Source organism: Coptis chinensis, chromosome 4, assembly GCF_015680905.1.
Source record: "Coptis chinensis isolate HL-2020 chromosome 4, ASM1568090v1, whole genome shotgun sequence".
NCBI lineage: Eukaryota > Viridiplantae > Streptophyta > Magnoliopsida > Ranunculales > Ranunculaceae > Coptis > Coptis chinensis.
This window is the reverse complement of record NC_141459.1, coordinates 108,317,221-108,332,937: the sequence shown is the minus strand read 5'-3', so window position 1 is coordinate 108,332,937 and position 15,717 is coordinate 108,317,221. Positions and strand designations below refer to the sequence as shown.

General features: G+C 36.6%; 1 protein-coding gene and 1 long non-coding RNA gene across 2 annotated transcripts; both read right to left on the bottom strand.

Moving 5' to 3' along the window:
• Positions 1-1,024: 1,024 nt before the first annotated feature.
• LOC147506932 (guanosine nucleotide diphosphate dissociation inhibitor 2) lies at positions 1,025-7,821 on the bottom strand. The gene is made up of 13 exons (XM_086558982.1): positions 7,546-7,821; positions 7,337-7,399; positions 7,188-7,271; positions 6,982-7,089; positions 6,696-6,868; positions 5,647-5,758; positions 5,465-5,545; positions 5,305-5,367; positions 5,079-5,180; positions 4,718-4,842; positions 2,702-2,912; positions 2,537-2,611; positions 1,025-1,280 (listed from the first exon to the last, which is right to left on the bottom strand). Exons 1-13 carry the CDS (start codon positions 7,630-7,632, stop codon positions 1,230-1,232), a joined length of 1,335 nt encoding a protein of 444 aa, XP_086415108.1. The 5' UTR covers positions 7,633-7,821; the 3' UTR covers positions 1,025-1,229.
• Positions 7,822-13,016: 5,195 nt separating this feature from the next.
• On the bottom strand, positions 13,017-13,600 carry LOC147506931 (uncharacterized). The gene is made up of 3 exons (XR_015194029.1): positions 13,480-13,600; positions 13,334-13,375; positions 13,017-13,155 (listed from the first exon to the last, which is right to left on the bottom strand). It is a non-coding gene; the product is annotated as an uncharacterized LOC147506931 (long non-coding RNA).
• Positions 13,601-15,717: the final 2,117 nt, after the last annotated feature.

The window sequence follows — 15,717 nt, the reverse complement described above, 5'->3', positions numbered from 1 at the left end:
ATATTTTTGTTGATTAAGCTTTTAGTGGATTAGGATTTTAACAAAAATTATTTTGAATTAAGTTTTAAAACTTCTTTTTCTTGGTCCGATTTTAATAGGAGAATGATTTCCGTTTGTTTATAATGATTTTTTTTTAATGTGTTTCCGCTTTAATTTAAAGTGTTAGAGTTTTAAATGAGATTTCGAAAGGGAGTTTCCACTGGTTTGTTCAAGGTTTTTAGAGTGGGATTTTTATTTTGGGTTTTGAGTTAAGAGAGACCGAAAGGTTTTGGACCTTTATTATTCCCTATTTAACACAGAGATTTTTTTTTTTTTAATTTTATAATGAGATACAGATAAAAAATGGGTCAAAAATAAAATGAAACACAGCAAACTTGGATTTTCATCTAGGTTGGTATTTGGGAAATGGAAAATTTAGTCAGAGGTGATAGCAATTTAAGAATATATTAGAGAAATTTAAACAAATCTTTTTATGGGGATAGGAGCCATTGGTGTCACTAATTAATTATTCCATCCCCTTTTTTTTGATGATTTTTAAGATTCAGCCCTTCTGGCTACTTTTACTTGAGTCACTTGACTTGTCACTGCATATAGCACTTGACTATTCACTCGGGATTTGCCCTTTTATCATGGCCGTGCCTTTTTGCCTCAATTTTTCTTTGCTTGGTCCTTTTGTACTGCGGACCACAGTGATCCATCTTCAATTCATACGAAGCATATTGGGGTAGTGGAGAAAGAGGTAGAGAGAAACATATAAGCCTTTGCTCTTTTGTCACGCATGTGTTGGCATGTCAATCCACAGAAATGCATGTTCAATTTAACACGCACCAGAGCTCGCACACAAGAAAGCTAATGCACAACAAGGCAAAAGCATGTGCCTTTTCCACTCTCTTCAACCAAATTAAATGTGAAATTCTACTTGCACCTTTGCACTAAAATCAATAACACGAACAAAACATGCAGACCCATTAGCATGACCTATAGTGCTCCTTGCTTCCTTGTGCAGATGATTGAAAACCTCATATGAAAAAGCATATAAAACACGACTATTCACTAGCCATGAAACTCTTCATCAGTTTGCATCAAACAAATCCATGTTGTAGGATCGGATTTCATGACTGAGTAGATTCACCTTAACTGCAACGTTACAGACATTGGAAACATGACAATCTCATAAAATTACAGAAGATGCAAGCATAAATAGTTAAACCAAGTATAACGCCAGCTTCTCATTCTTCCGCAGCACTGGCAGCACTTAAATCCACACTGAGGTCGAGTACCTGCTCATCAAAACAGTCATTGTTATACGAATCAATTCATTGAAAGCACAAAATCCTAATGTCATGCAAACTAATGATTTTAACATTCCCCACGCTTTTGCCATCGGTTTGCAACCGCTGGATAGGATTCCGGAAGCGCTTGGTGGGGACATCATCACACATACTCCAACTCCATAACAAATTCCTAGAGATGGGTTCTTTGGAACGAAATGAAACAAAGAATCTTCCAAAACAAGACAAAGGAGAGATTCAAAATCTTGTTAGAAATAAAACAAAACTCTTTATAATTGGTCTAGGGAAGTAGCGACTTTCAAGGACTTAAGGTTTCAAGACTTCGCACGTAATTGGGATAGCATTGCCTAGTAATGTAAATAAATTCTAGATCTTGTGTTTGATGGAAGGTTTAACCTTGGAAAGTAGAATCTTGCCAAGTGAGGATTGTATCATTTGGAGGTACTGAAATATATCTTATACCATACAAAAAAAATTAAAAACAAGTAAAAACAAAAATTAAAAATACCTTTACCCTTTCTTGAACAATTTTTCAGTTAAGCATCCTCGTATCCTAAGGTGAGGCTTCAGGATTGCATCTACACATCTCAAATAACCTATACCAGTGGTTCCTACACATTTGTCTGCAATTTTATGTAAAGTGAAGCCTACTTTGCATGTACAGGTGCCCTATAAGCACCTGCTACATGAAGCAACCAAACACAAGTGCTATGACTCAAATCCTAGTGGAAGATCATTCCAATTATACAAACACTTGCTTTAAAATCTTAATTTGCTCAGTGAACACCCACATTCAAGATCTTACACATTGAAGAATGTGAATATGTTGCTAAGGAAGAAGAACTCTAATAATCCTGACACCCTGCAACCAATGGTGCGGGTTGCACAAAACTTGATTGAGAATGGAGAACATTGCCCAGAAACACAAGTTCTGTGCCCCTGATTTCTCTACTGGTGTTGCAATCAACAAAAATTCATAACATGCTGGTCACTTGAAACCTACATGCCTTAGTATCTCCTAAAATTGTATCACGGAGACAGGCCTACTGCCACATCAGCTTTGATAACATCAGTTTTGATCAAAACAAAATGGGCATTTTCAATTTCATACAAAATTCTTTTGAATGCCAAAACCTACCCATGTACCAACAAGAGTATGACCATAACAAAAAGATTACCCAGCTTACAGATTCGGAACATAAAACAAGAGTAAAAATCAAGCAAAAAGATTAGTTAACTGTTACCTTTCCAGTGATAAGGGTATACATGTTGAGCACATCCATAACAGTTGACTCAAAGTGTGTAGTGGCGTCATAACTCTGTTAGGCACATAAACTTGGTCATTAATCGTCTCTGAAAACAAAAGGTTGGCCACAAGAAAGGTTTCCATCAACAAGTTTATCACTCACCATTGATATAAAGCAATTGTCCAGGGAGGGTTCATTGACAGGTTCATATCTATCATAGGCATCAAAAAATATCTCGTCAACAGGCCCTAGAAGATCGATTCCTTGCTTCAGTTCAACTTCGGGATGATCAGTCTCTGCTTCCGTAGAAACAAAGGCAATGAATTTTCCCTTAGCAGCAACATTGTGTGAATATGAACAGCAGAAGAGGTACCTGTTCAGTCAGAGCCATTAAAATACTTACCAACATGTAAACAGTGAAAGCTACAGTAAAATCTGGTCTCATAAAGACCGTATTGGTGTGTACTAAATGATTCAGAAAACAAAAACAAACCAAGAAAAAACAAAAGAAAAATAATAGTAATAATCAACCCCAATACAATAGAAAGTAGAGAAAGATCAGATTTCAAAATGTTGATTGTTGACTAATGACGAATATGCTAGTAATATTCACAGCTCCTGCTTTGACCTTCATCAAAGAAAGTCAAAGTCATTATTGGCTTGTCCCAACAACATTAACTGGTCTTACTTATGTTTGATTCCTTTGATTTCTAAACTAGTCTAAATATGCTGACGAAACAGGATTTAGAGGACATAATAAGATGGAGATATCAAACGACAGAAACAATTTGTCATCGGCTTTGAAAACTTCCTTTTTTTTTTAAAAAAAAAAAGAGAGACTGCCACATAAGAGCAATATAGAGACAGAATACCTAGGCAGTGAAATGCCAATAAGTAGGCAATGCAGCTAGAAAAAATACGCATAATGACGAGCATCAGAGGTAGAATATGATAATGGTACACATGCCATTAGTTCTGAACTGATGAACATGGATAGGAAACCAATTTATATATGCAGTTGATAAAAAAAGAAGCACTCAGCACAAGCCTAAAAACTCTGTTTTAATATTTATCAGTAGTCCAACCCCAGATTAGACCAGTGGCCATTGAACACCATCAAAGTTTGATGCTAATCAAAATTTTATTGCTAGGGAATAGCACAACAACCAAAATCAAGATAATGGTTCTACCATCTAGAAGGATAGAGATCAATGAAGGTGTAAACAAGCAAAGTTGGTAAAACCTTTGGGTGATGATACCAGAGGTCTGGCGATCAAATCCTGTCAGCACCAATTTAGTTACTGATCTCTTCTAAAACAGGCTTGCCAATCCAAAAAAAGGATAGAGATCAAGGATGTGTGTCCTAAAGTCAGAGAATAATTCATATATATTATAGAATTTCAAGACTGCTATGTGCATCGAAGCAAACTTCTATAAGAAATAAAAGCAAACAATGAAATACAGACATTTTGAGCACCATAGAGTTCAAAATTACCTAAATTGTAATTTCTTTATAAATATATACAGTGCTTAAAAACCACATCAAGGCATGCACCTCAACCATTTTACAAGAAATCGCAATAAGAGGCTTGTGCCTCACTGCAGTAGGGTGAATGGCCTGAGATTATATGAGGGGTAAGCCTCAGTGTGCCTTACTGAAGCACGTGACTTTGTAGACCCAATAGCAGACAAAGTTGGGTCTTATTTTATTTTTTTATCACCCCCACCCCACACCCAACAAAAAAAAACATTTTGTTTTTCATTTTTCTTGATTTAATGCTGTTTCTAGTTTTCTACTAGATCGTTTTAAACCGGCTTGTATATTACATTGAGGCTAACGATCAAAAGAAAAATTACATCGAGGTTTACACCTTAATCACCTTTGAGTCTTGCCTTAAGCCTCGAAAAGGCTTGGCGCCTCATGGTTTATCTCAGTTATATGCGGATTTTTATTGTTAATACTGTTATCTATTATAAAATCATAGAGTTCACCTTTAGGCATACGAGGTAAAACCTTGATAGACAACATTACAACAATATCATAGAGTTGATGCATATCAGGTAAAATCTTGACAGACAACAAAATGTGTGCAGAACTCCAGATCCAAATAAAATAGTGATAATACCAGAAAGCATGGTTAGATTTCTCGATCATCAGCAAATATAAAAAGGACTCACATGTCTGATCTGCGGCCTAATTGCTTCTGAGGGAGGATGACTTGCACCGAATGAGAATCATTTGTATTCGGGATAGGATGGCTCATAATACAGATTGCCCTGGCAACCCTCCCAACCTTCCTAACCTGTTTCATCATTAGAAGTCATGTATTAGCATAGAGATTCTAAACTTGCTTTCTTAAAACCTGTTCCTTCTATATTGCCGTATTATTGCGATATAAAACGTGCAGTTGCTACTGTGTTAAAGAAATTAACATTATAATTTTCTTTGCAAAGTTCGATTTCCATCTCCTTTATTACTTCGTGCAAATATCGAGGCATGAATATATAGTCGGACAGGAGCAAAATTTATGACATTTACCTTATTGGGCAAGTAAGAAGGATCACAGACAACTTTCTTGCATCTGGCAGTTTCCCCTTCGGAAGTGACACCAAACACCTTTCCTTCCTCATCAAACTCTACCTGACATTACAGCAAAGCCATCAATAACACATCCCCAATTTATGTAGAGAAAGGTGACATGTGCACTCTGAATAAGTGTACTACCAAATGATAAAGAGTATTACAGAAACAATCAGGGAAATACCTTGCATTCAGGTTTATTTAGCATGTATGTTCCACCATACACTGCACTGAGCCGTGCAAATGCCTGAAAACAAGAAATTAAACCAAATCAGGTGGATCAACTACCCCTGTAAATTCAGGTTTGCAAAGCATGAGTAATTGAGTATACATCAAAAGAGTACCTGAGGAAGCTCTGCTAAGCCGTATAAAGGATATATATACGGTGATCCTCCTTGAAAACGTGCTACAGATTCTGAATAAAGCTGTCAAACACAAATATTCACGCATTAGCAGAGAGTTCTGGGACTATTAGAATCTGATAACGGCAAAGGTAAACACATGGTGGTGCTACTAAGATTATCACCTTCATTCTCATCACTGTATCAAGTGCAGGTTCATCAAGGTAACGGTCATCTCTATGAAGTGCCACAGCATGACCAATGAAGTCCACTGTGTTGTCATCGAGACCGTATTTCCTGAGAAAAGGTTAACAAATTTTTGTGAGCAGAAACTCATGGTATATTGTTTCATTCGAATCGAATTAAAAGTTTTCAAATAGATTGTTTAGTGAAACTTTCAGAAGTTTGAACAGTAAGAAATATAGAAGAATGCTCAAAGAAGGGAATTAGAACAAATGAAAAGACATTTCACAAAAATATGGTTGACTAAAAGACGACAGTTGCAGCTCCCAGAAGTGACCCAAGCCTCTGGTTTCTTAGACAAAGCCATTGTATATTTGCTTCTAATAGAAGTCTACAATTAAAACAGCAGAGTTAGTTTTGATGACTGCGGCACATTCAATACATCATAAGTACAGTGAGCTAGCTGTTGTTGTTGTTGTTGTTTTTTTTTTTTTCTGGTGTTCACTTACTCATAATTGAATTATCAAAATGCATATATATTGAGTAAAACGGTGTACGCTAATACTGACCATTTGAACCTAAAAATTAGAAGATCTTTTGATGATATATTTCTCACAGAGGTAAAACCAATGCAGAACACCATCTCATTGATTTATTTTCATTTTTTGTGACTAATAATAGTTGTTGACTTGTATCTAATTCCATAAAAAAATTGACACAAACAGACAAAGGTGCTTACACTTATACTTACGGAACCCTATTTTCTTTAGGAAAATCACAAGGTGTTACAACTATATCATCAAATCTCAAGTCCATCAAAAGGGCATGTAGTTAACACACTAACACCCACCAATTATACAAGGCTTCCCTATTAACAGCAAGATTTTATGCATTTCCTTCCCCTTGTTCTCGAAAATACTCTAATTTTACTTGTTGAAAGAGATCATCACACAAATTCTTAAAAGCAAATTAAAAATTGCACCATATTTGACTGCAGACACAGCAAGCCAGAAGCAAATATAGAAAACAAAGGCTATGATATAGAGCATACGCAATAAGTTGTCTTGTAGTTACTCTTGTAAGGTCCATTCCCTCGTGTGTTTGTGGCTCACTTTCTTTGTAATCTTGAACGTAAATGAAAAACTTGCGAGCACGGCGCTTCTCAAATAAACCCATGAGTGGAGATTTCAGGGCCTCCATGTCTGTTGCCGGAACCTTGTGAACCTGTGGCAATGACAAGAGGAGATATTAGCTATGTCCAGAAAAGCCATATAGGTAGAAACAAAGCGGATTAAGATCTTGAAAGCTAACCTAGTGAGGGAAAAAATAGGTAATACCTTTCCTTTGTTAAAGACAAAACTTCCATCGACAGCCTTAAAGGACAAATATTTTGTAACATCTGTATGGATGAGCGTGCGCACCAGGGTACCATTTGCCATCATGAACTAGTAGGAAGAAAATTATTCGACTAGGTATTAGTAGAATTGAAAGTGAATTCTGGTCTCTATGCAGGATGAAAGAGAGCAATAAAAGAAAGGGCAACCTTTGGGATCATGTCCACATTATAGTCCCTGCTAGAGCCTAAATGTGCTGGAGGCTTGTCATCTCCCCTAAATCTTTTCCACAGCTGTGAATTAAAACATAGTGAGAAAGAAAGTGATTTTTTGGACTAAGTAAAAAATAAATGGAAACCTGAATGAGATTGAGCGAAGTTGACTCTCCGCCGTAATAGTCATTCCTATCCATGTGCAGCACCTGATTTATTATCAAATACAACACTGAATCACTTTTTGATGGATCAGACTAATAATTAACATTTATTTAAATGATTAGAAAGAAAACTTCCGATAAATGATTGAAAGTTATAGATCAGAGAGATGTAATAAATAATAAATAATCACCTTGAGGCCGTCAACAGAGAGAAGACCGCTGAGGATGCATTCTTTGAGACCAGTCCCCAAAACAATCACATCGTACTCTTCATCCATGGTTTTTTTTTTATTATTTTGATTGATTGAGGGTTTTTTTTATTTTGATTGATTGATTGATTGAGGGTTTTTTTTTCGATCGATCGGCTTTTTCGGCTGCGATAAAAGAAAAAATGGAGTCTAAAATAAAGTATTTAAAGAAGGAAAGAAATAAATAAAGAAAAAGCATCTGCGACTATTTTTCAACTCGGGTTGACCATCCAATATGAACCCTCCCTAGTTGGGTTCTAAAATTTATTTATCCAACCCATAGTACAAAATATCGTGATATATTGCAATAAATATCGAGATTTTATAGATGGTATATAAATGTTGCGATACTAATTTGGATAAATACCAGTGTAAATATCGTCCTCTTTGGTATTGATACATCATCGTAGTTGGTTTAGTTTTAATCTTGGTAATTCTGACTGATACCAACTTAATTAGTTGCATTTCTTCTTTCTCTGCAACTCTTTGATTTTTTGTAGTATTGATTCCAATCATAGTTTATAATTAGTTTTGTCGGCAAAAGACTCGTGGTTTAGGAAGAAAAGTAGTTCTAAATATTTGTCTGCTCGTCTGCCAATCATTCTTCCAATTTGAGAAGCGGAGTAGGCAGCTCCATGCATCAGGGTCAGGACAATCTAGTGTGTTAGTGTGTACATCACTAAGATTTAGCAAAAAAAAAAACAACAACAACCCTTTTCTTCTGATTGCTCTTGTTCTTCTCCATCTCTGATTCACTGGAAGCTTCACAAACAGTTAGGCCCCAAGCCCTTTTCTTCTGATTCTTCCTCTTCTCTCTCATCGCGCGACCTCCCTTTTCCACAAAATAGTTCGCTACTTCAGGTAGCTTCTCCCGTTTCTCAGCTCGAGTTAGCTTCACAAATTCCTCTATCACACCCAGCTTAGTTGGCTTTTTTATAACGAGCTCTATAAAAACAACACAGAAACATGTCAGATACAATGTCAATAATCACAAAATCAAAACAATAAGAACAACACACTCCTACCCACCCGAAAGGTTACAAACCCTAGTAATCACACCAAATACTCTGACATAGAAGTTCCCCACTAACAACAACGGCCTCCTCTCTCAAGACTCGTTGCTCACTCCATCCAACACACTAGATTTTTTCGTGACCGTCTGCAAGCTAAAGTTAAAAGTGCTAGATCGCTTTATAGAGAAATGTTCAATAATGTCAGCGACCCTATGCGATATTCACCACTCGCATTCAGCAGGTCGAACACCCTAAGCAGCCGCCAAGTATTACCTACAAATTGGCAGGGCGCTTTCCCACAAAAGTTCAAAAATTCACAAGTCAGACTCGAGAGCGGTATCCTCATACCAGCCCTCAGCTGCCCCTCGCAAACTACTATCCCGTAGTTCAGTGGGGTGTAGCTCTCACTAAACACTTTTACATTCTCTCTCAGTTCGTGTATCTCCAGGTCGCCCACGTGGATACTATAAGCTTCCCTCAGATCAACGAAAGCTTTCACCGCACGCTTATCTACCACCCTAAGGGGAAACCCACTAGAGGACGACCTCCTCACGACTTGAAGTACTAGCTACAACAACAACCGAATCAGATCCTACATCCTCATCCACATCCTCACTCTCAAACCCCATTGATTTCTCCTGTTCTTCCTCCATTTCACCATAACTCAACGACACCTCTCGAATCTCTTCAAATCGAGTGTCATCAGAATCAGACATCTCCCTTTTTGTTTAATGATTACTAATCCTAAACAATATAATCTACCAATGACCTAACAACTGAATGGAAAAAAGCAAGAGCAAAAGAAAAACAAAGAGCAACAATGGTGGAAGCACTAACCTGAAGAGTTCTAACTTTGAGTTTTTCTAAAGGAGAAACAAAAAGTGACTTTTCCGATCTCCAAAAGGTGTTTTATGCGACCGACCCTCCAGTTCCCAACGCATCATGATTGCACCCTAAACCATAGCCCACACGCCTGCCAAGGAGCTGTCTTTTCAAAATCTCGAAAAAAGAGGAGGCGCATTTTTCTCCTCAACTGCTCAAATTCTCCCACGTGTCAATCACGTGCCCACTACAGTCCACCATCAGCTTGTGGTACATAACCAAACGATCTCTCCAGCACGGTGGATATTTCTGTCCGCAAACGTTCTCCTCCTCACTTATGTCAACCACGCGCCACCGTTCTTTCTCAGTATATCGCTTCTCCGTATAAAACAACCTACTAAGATGGGGCTGTGTGAGGGAGTAATATTCACATCTAATGAATATCAGGCACGCGTCCAGCATAAGTAGAGATATTCTACCGACCTATGTCATCGTCCTCCAAGCAATGCTTCATAAGCAGCTCGCCTCATGTAGGTGGTCTACTTCAACTCGCTCTAGGATAACGCAGGTCGAACAAGACGATCTCACGCAGAACGCTTCATCTTATGACACCATCCCTTATCCAGATACAATCATTACCAAGGCCATACTTGTACAACCAATCACCGTAATATACGAACTACTCCAACCACTCTCCATCATTACAAAATTCCTACTAAAACCAACCCTACACTCATCCTTGATCTCAACGGCTCAACCACACATCTGTATTTGTCAATACACGTGTTGCGTAGATCCTCATGCTTAACAGATATTTCCGTAAGACTGTTGAGTGATTTTTTCTTTTTTTTTCTTTTGATTCATGTAGCAAGTTCGGTAATGGAGGAAAACTTGGTGATGATGGAATGCAGGAAAAGTTTTGAAGAGACAATCTGCGATAAAAGGAGCAATTTGGTTGTGCCATATCTTGAGGACAATATCATCTTTGAAATTTTCAGGGGGATTTGCGCTTGCAAAATTAACAAATTGAGGTTATGATTGCAAACAGTGGTACAACTTATTTAGCAGTTCCTATTTTATTGATGACCACCTTCGTCAGTCAAAACTTGGTTTGATGGCCATACCAACCGGTCTCCCCCTACACCGTAAATGGGGGCGCATGCATTTTGATCCTGATTTTGTACATGTTACGAATGAAAATGTTTCCATTCGTAGTTTAAGTATAAGAAGGAAAAAATTTGTGAGAGGTACTTGCAATGGTTTAGTATTGCTAGAAGATATATGTGCTACTGGAAATCTAAGCATTGCCAATCCTGCTACTGGTCAGCTGCTCAAACTGCCTCCTTGTACTCAAAGAAGTAAAAAAGTGGATATTGTACGTGGAATCACATATTTTGATTGCAGTGGGGAATATAAAATAATCTCAGTTGTTATTCACAAAACTGGATGGTTTGGATGTGAAATGCTTGATCCTAAAACGAGATAGCCGATGGGGAAAGGAGTACTATAGTTATGATGTCCAGCGGCATCAGTTGAAATTTTTGAATCTTGACGAACGTTTGGAATATGTTTTCCGACCTCATGTTGAAAGCCTTCTCTCTTGCCGCAGACCATAGACCATCGTATCACCCTCTGGCCTCTATCTAGTATTTATTGCATTATTTTTATCATATAAACTCACTTTAATTAAGTGATAGGAAGAAAGATTATCTAAAAAAAACTGTCCAGAACACGCAAGTGTTGGCTATGGTAACCATATATTCATAAAACTCACAAAAGAAACAAATGGCATATCCGAGATCTAATCGTTTCAAAAGAAGAATTGATTCTGAAACTGAAAGTGAAGTTAACAAGAAGAAGAAGAAGAAGAAAGGAATTATTGAAGCTCATGTAGGTGTTGAATTATCTGAAACTTTATGTGTTGAATCATGTTCCACCGTCAAGTTGAATGACGACAAAGAGCTGCTAATTGAAGCCAAATCTGTTTCTGAAGCAATTTCACTTTTTCAGAAGTTTCATGTATTCCACAAATGGCACAAAGTGAATTCACAGAAAACACTTCCAAGTTGAAAGTCACTACTACTAATTGGACGAAGAAGAAACGAAGAAAAAACTTCCAAGTTGAAAGTCATTACTACTAAGGAAGAAGAAGAAACGAAAGACAACAACAACACATCTTACTACTAAGGAAGAAGAAGAAACGAAAGACAACAACAACACATCGATTACTATCAAAGCACCATTACTATTGAATGTAATCAACGGTTGATCAGAAACCGAAAGAGTTGATTGAATACAGTCTAGTTTGTTTAGAGAATCTTTCTTCTTATTCAGAAGAAGAGTTTTCAACTAGTCATACTTTATCAGAATTCGAATCAGAACTATTTCCTAAAAAAAAATGTCCAGATCACGCAAATGTTGGCTATGGTAACCATATATTCATCATTAAAAAAAACTCACAAAAGAAACAAATGGCATATCCAGGAAGAAACTTGTTCATTCACAAAGTACAACTTTTCTAGGTTTCCCATATACATCAAATCAAATAAAAAACGAAATCACTTTACACCATCACTACTCATTCTGTATCATCACCCATTTTGCATCATCACTTTATACAGTCATCAGCATTCTGCTTCCCAAGACCAACTTACTTCTGAGTTCTGACTCCCACTCCCAGCAGCCTAATCACACCCTTTATGCAATATCTTCATAAGTCTCTTCTACAGCAGCACTCGGTTCATGTTCCTCACTTTCAATCTGACTCCGACTCCCTTTTGCACAACAATTTGGATTATTTGGTGGAGATTTCAAACTCTTTTATCGGTGTGTGGTTGTTGGGTCGGCTTTTGGCTTAAAAATTGGTGGGGTCAATTCTCTTTTTGATGTTGTAAATCTAATCAGTGGTGATTTTGGAGGGATTTCCAAATCAAGTAGATGTTGAATTTGGAGGGAGGAATCTCTCTGTGGAGCCGGTCAAGTTTGGGACTTTGTGGGGACTGTTTGCTCCTGGTATTGGTGAAGTTGTGAAGTCATTTTTTGATTCTGAGAGTAATATTGAAAGATCAAAAAATAACTTCAGAACTTCACCAATACCAGAAGCAAACAATCCCCACAAAGTCCCAAACTTGACCGGCTCCACAGAGAGATTCCTCCCTCCAAATTCAACATCTACTTGATTTGGAAATCCCTCCCACTGATTAGATTTACAACATCAAAAAGAGAATTGACCCCACCAATTTTTAACCCAAAAGCCGACCCAACAACCACACACAGATCAAAGAGTTTGAAATCTCCACCAAATAATCCAAATTGCTCGGGCAAACAACCCAACAACTTAGAAACAAAATCAGGTTCATTGGAAAAAAAAACCATCAGAGTCAGCTAAGAATGAAAAAAGCTTGCGAGGAAGGTCCATCTTAGTTGTGGTATTAACCTCCGTGAATTCCAGTGGAAACATCAACACCATATTCTCAAACAACAACATCAAATAATTACTTTCACCAAAAATCCCCACAGCAACACTGAATACATTATTATCACACTCTTTCATTTTATCTCATGCTTTAGAACACTTTTTCTCACACCAAACTTGACAAGCCTATCCTTGATTCTTCTAAACTCACTTGTCACTGTTGCATATAACCTCTTTCCTCCACAAACAGTAATTTTGAACAATCCACCTTCCTCACGCACCAACAACAGATCAGTTCAACTCCTAAATAAAAGAAAGTTGGAAGGTTATTACCTCAATTCCTTCCACATATTCTCAAGAAATCACAAATTTAGAACAACAAGGACCACAATTCTTTCCTCATTTCTCAAACAAAATGAACATTGTCATCCACACGAATCAAGAAAATAAACTAATTAAAGACTGATTACTACGCTATTACCTGATTCTTGCTTTTGTAATCATCAAGATCGTCATTAGAAACCTAGTACAACAAACAATAGCAGATATGGATCAAATTCACAAGTTTGAAAGCAGAAACTAAACGAAATGATGAGAACAAAGATGCAAAAACGAATCGAAATTAACCTGTTTCTTTCCTTATTTTCATTTTTTTTATTCTTTATGATAATTGAAATTCATTGATGGAGTTAAAATGCAAGAACGCAAATTGGATAAGTCTTCAAGAGGTAAGGAAGGCCAATACCCGCTGATCCGATACAATACAAACTAAATGGGCTTCATTTTGGCCGTAGATTGGATTATTATAGACCAGGCTAGGGTGTAAATATGTAATTGGCTGGACTATATATGAAATGCCAATTGCCATTGATTCTTCTTGGGCCAAAATGTTAGGCCTATTCATGGGCTTAATGTCTAACACACACGGGCCTGAGATTTGAGTAACAATATTTTGCGTTCAAATCAGACCTTTTCAATCTCATGACTTCACCAATCAAGATATGAATCTTCTGATGCTCAACTAACATTACATTTAGTCTACTAAATTAAACAAGAAATTGGGCCAGAGGTGCAATTTTGAGCCAAAATCACGGTAGAGGACAACCTATTTTAGAAACTACTCACAAAACCAAATTTCCTGTTTTAATCACGGACCCAGTATTTTAATTAAAATAACCCTTAACGACAAAATAAGTTGGCCTGGTTTTTAATTTTTTATTTTATTTTCCCTTTTACCCTTATGTGAATAAAACAAAACTACGAGAGATAAAACCCAAAAGGCCAAAACTCCTTCTCCAACCAACCAAACCCTTTTTAGACGATAATAACACCTCCTTGCGAAGAATAACCATTTTTATACGATAATATCAATGGCTAATTATCAAACAAAGCTAGAGATGGCAGCACTAGACTAATTATCAAACAAAATAGTGTTCATAGCTCCAATAGGTATGAACACTCATTGTTCATAGTTAATATTCATAATTGGGGGTATGAACAATCAATGTTCATAGCTAATTGGAATAACTTATTCAAATTTGGGTAAAAGTGATATCCAAAGGTGATGGTGGTTCGATTCCACTAAGATTCTCTAAAATTTTAATGTTAATCAAACAATGATTGTTCATTTTTTACTGTTAAACACATATTGTTCATACTTACTTTAAGTATGAACACGTATTGTTCATATCTGTTTTGGAAATAAACATTTATTGTTTATATCTACTTTGGGTTCATGTTTTTTTGTTGGTATGAACACGTATTTTTCATATCTGTTTTTGGTATGAACAATCAATGTTCGTATATGTTTTGGATATGAACATTTATTGTTCATATATGTTTTGGGTATGAATAATCAATATTCATATCTGTTTTGGGTTCATATTTTTTTTAAGTAGGTTTGAACAATCAATGTTCATATATGTTTTGGGTATGAACAATCAATGTTCATATCTGTTTTGGGTTCATGTTTTTTTTGGGTATGAATACGGATTGTTCGTATGAACAATCAATGTTCATATCTGTTTTGAGTGTGAACATTTATTGTTCATATATGTTTTGTTCATACCTATTGTTCATAACTAATGTTCATAATTTGGAGGTATGAACAATTATTGTTCATATCGGTTTTGGGTTCATGTTTTCATAACCATAATCAATGTTCATAGTTGATGTTCAGCATGGGTAGGTATGAACAATCAATGCTCATACATATTGTGGGTATGAACAATCAATGTTCATAACTGGATCAATATTCATACATGGATAGGTATGAACAATGTTTGTTCATAGCTCAAATAGGTATGAACACTCATTGTTCATAGCTAATGTTCATAATTGGGGGTAGCTATTGTTCATACATGGATAGGTATGATTGTTCATACCTATCGTGGGTATAAACAATCAATGTTCATAACTGGGTTGTTTCAGTTGAGTCGGGCCGTTTATTTTTTTTCTTCAAGAGTATACTTGATCTTTCATCTACCCGAAATAGTTCTTATTTTTAAACTTGAACTTTCATCTACCCGGTCCTTGTGAGTGATTACAAAAATAACGTGTCCTCTAGAGTTTCTCTTTCGGCCCATTTGTCCTCTAGAGTCGCTTCCTGCTAAATTAAATTTATAGTAATCCATACAAAAAATTAGGGCGGTCATTAATTAACCTATTAATGATTAAACTGTACGGTATGAAACCATGAATAAAATCGTCCTGGATTTTTCAGTCTAGGAAACTCAGTACCCCCCTTCAAATTTACAAATAGTTGACAGTGGAGAAAAATTAAGAAGCAACAGCTATGGATTAGAAGATAATGAGAGTGTCTCAGATCATAGGAACATGCTAATCATGTATTCACATGACAAGATT

What these genes read in the sequence shown, in the direction of transcription:
- LOC147506932 (XM_086558982.1), bottom strand. Translation starts at nt 7,632, where the DNA reads ATGGATGAAGAGTACGATGTGATTGTTTTGGGGACTGGTCTCAAAGAA. An exon ending in CTTCGCTCAATCTCATTCAG is followed by an intron (nt 7,272 to 7,336) that starts GTTTCCATTTAT and finishes TTTAATTCACAG; the next exon opens with CTGTGGAAAAGATTTAGGGG. An exon ending in ATACAGTGATGAGAATGAAG is followed by an intron (nt 5,546 to 5,646) that starts GTGATAATCTTA and finishes TGTGTTTGACAG; the next exon opens with CTTTATTCAGAATCTGTAGC.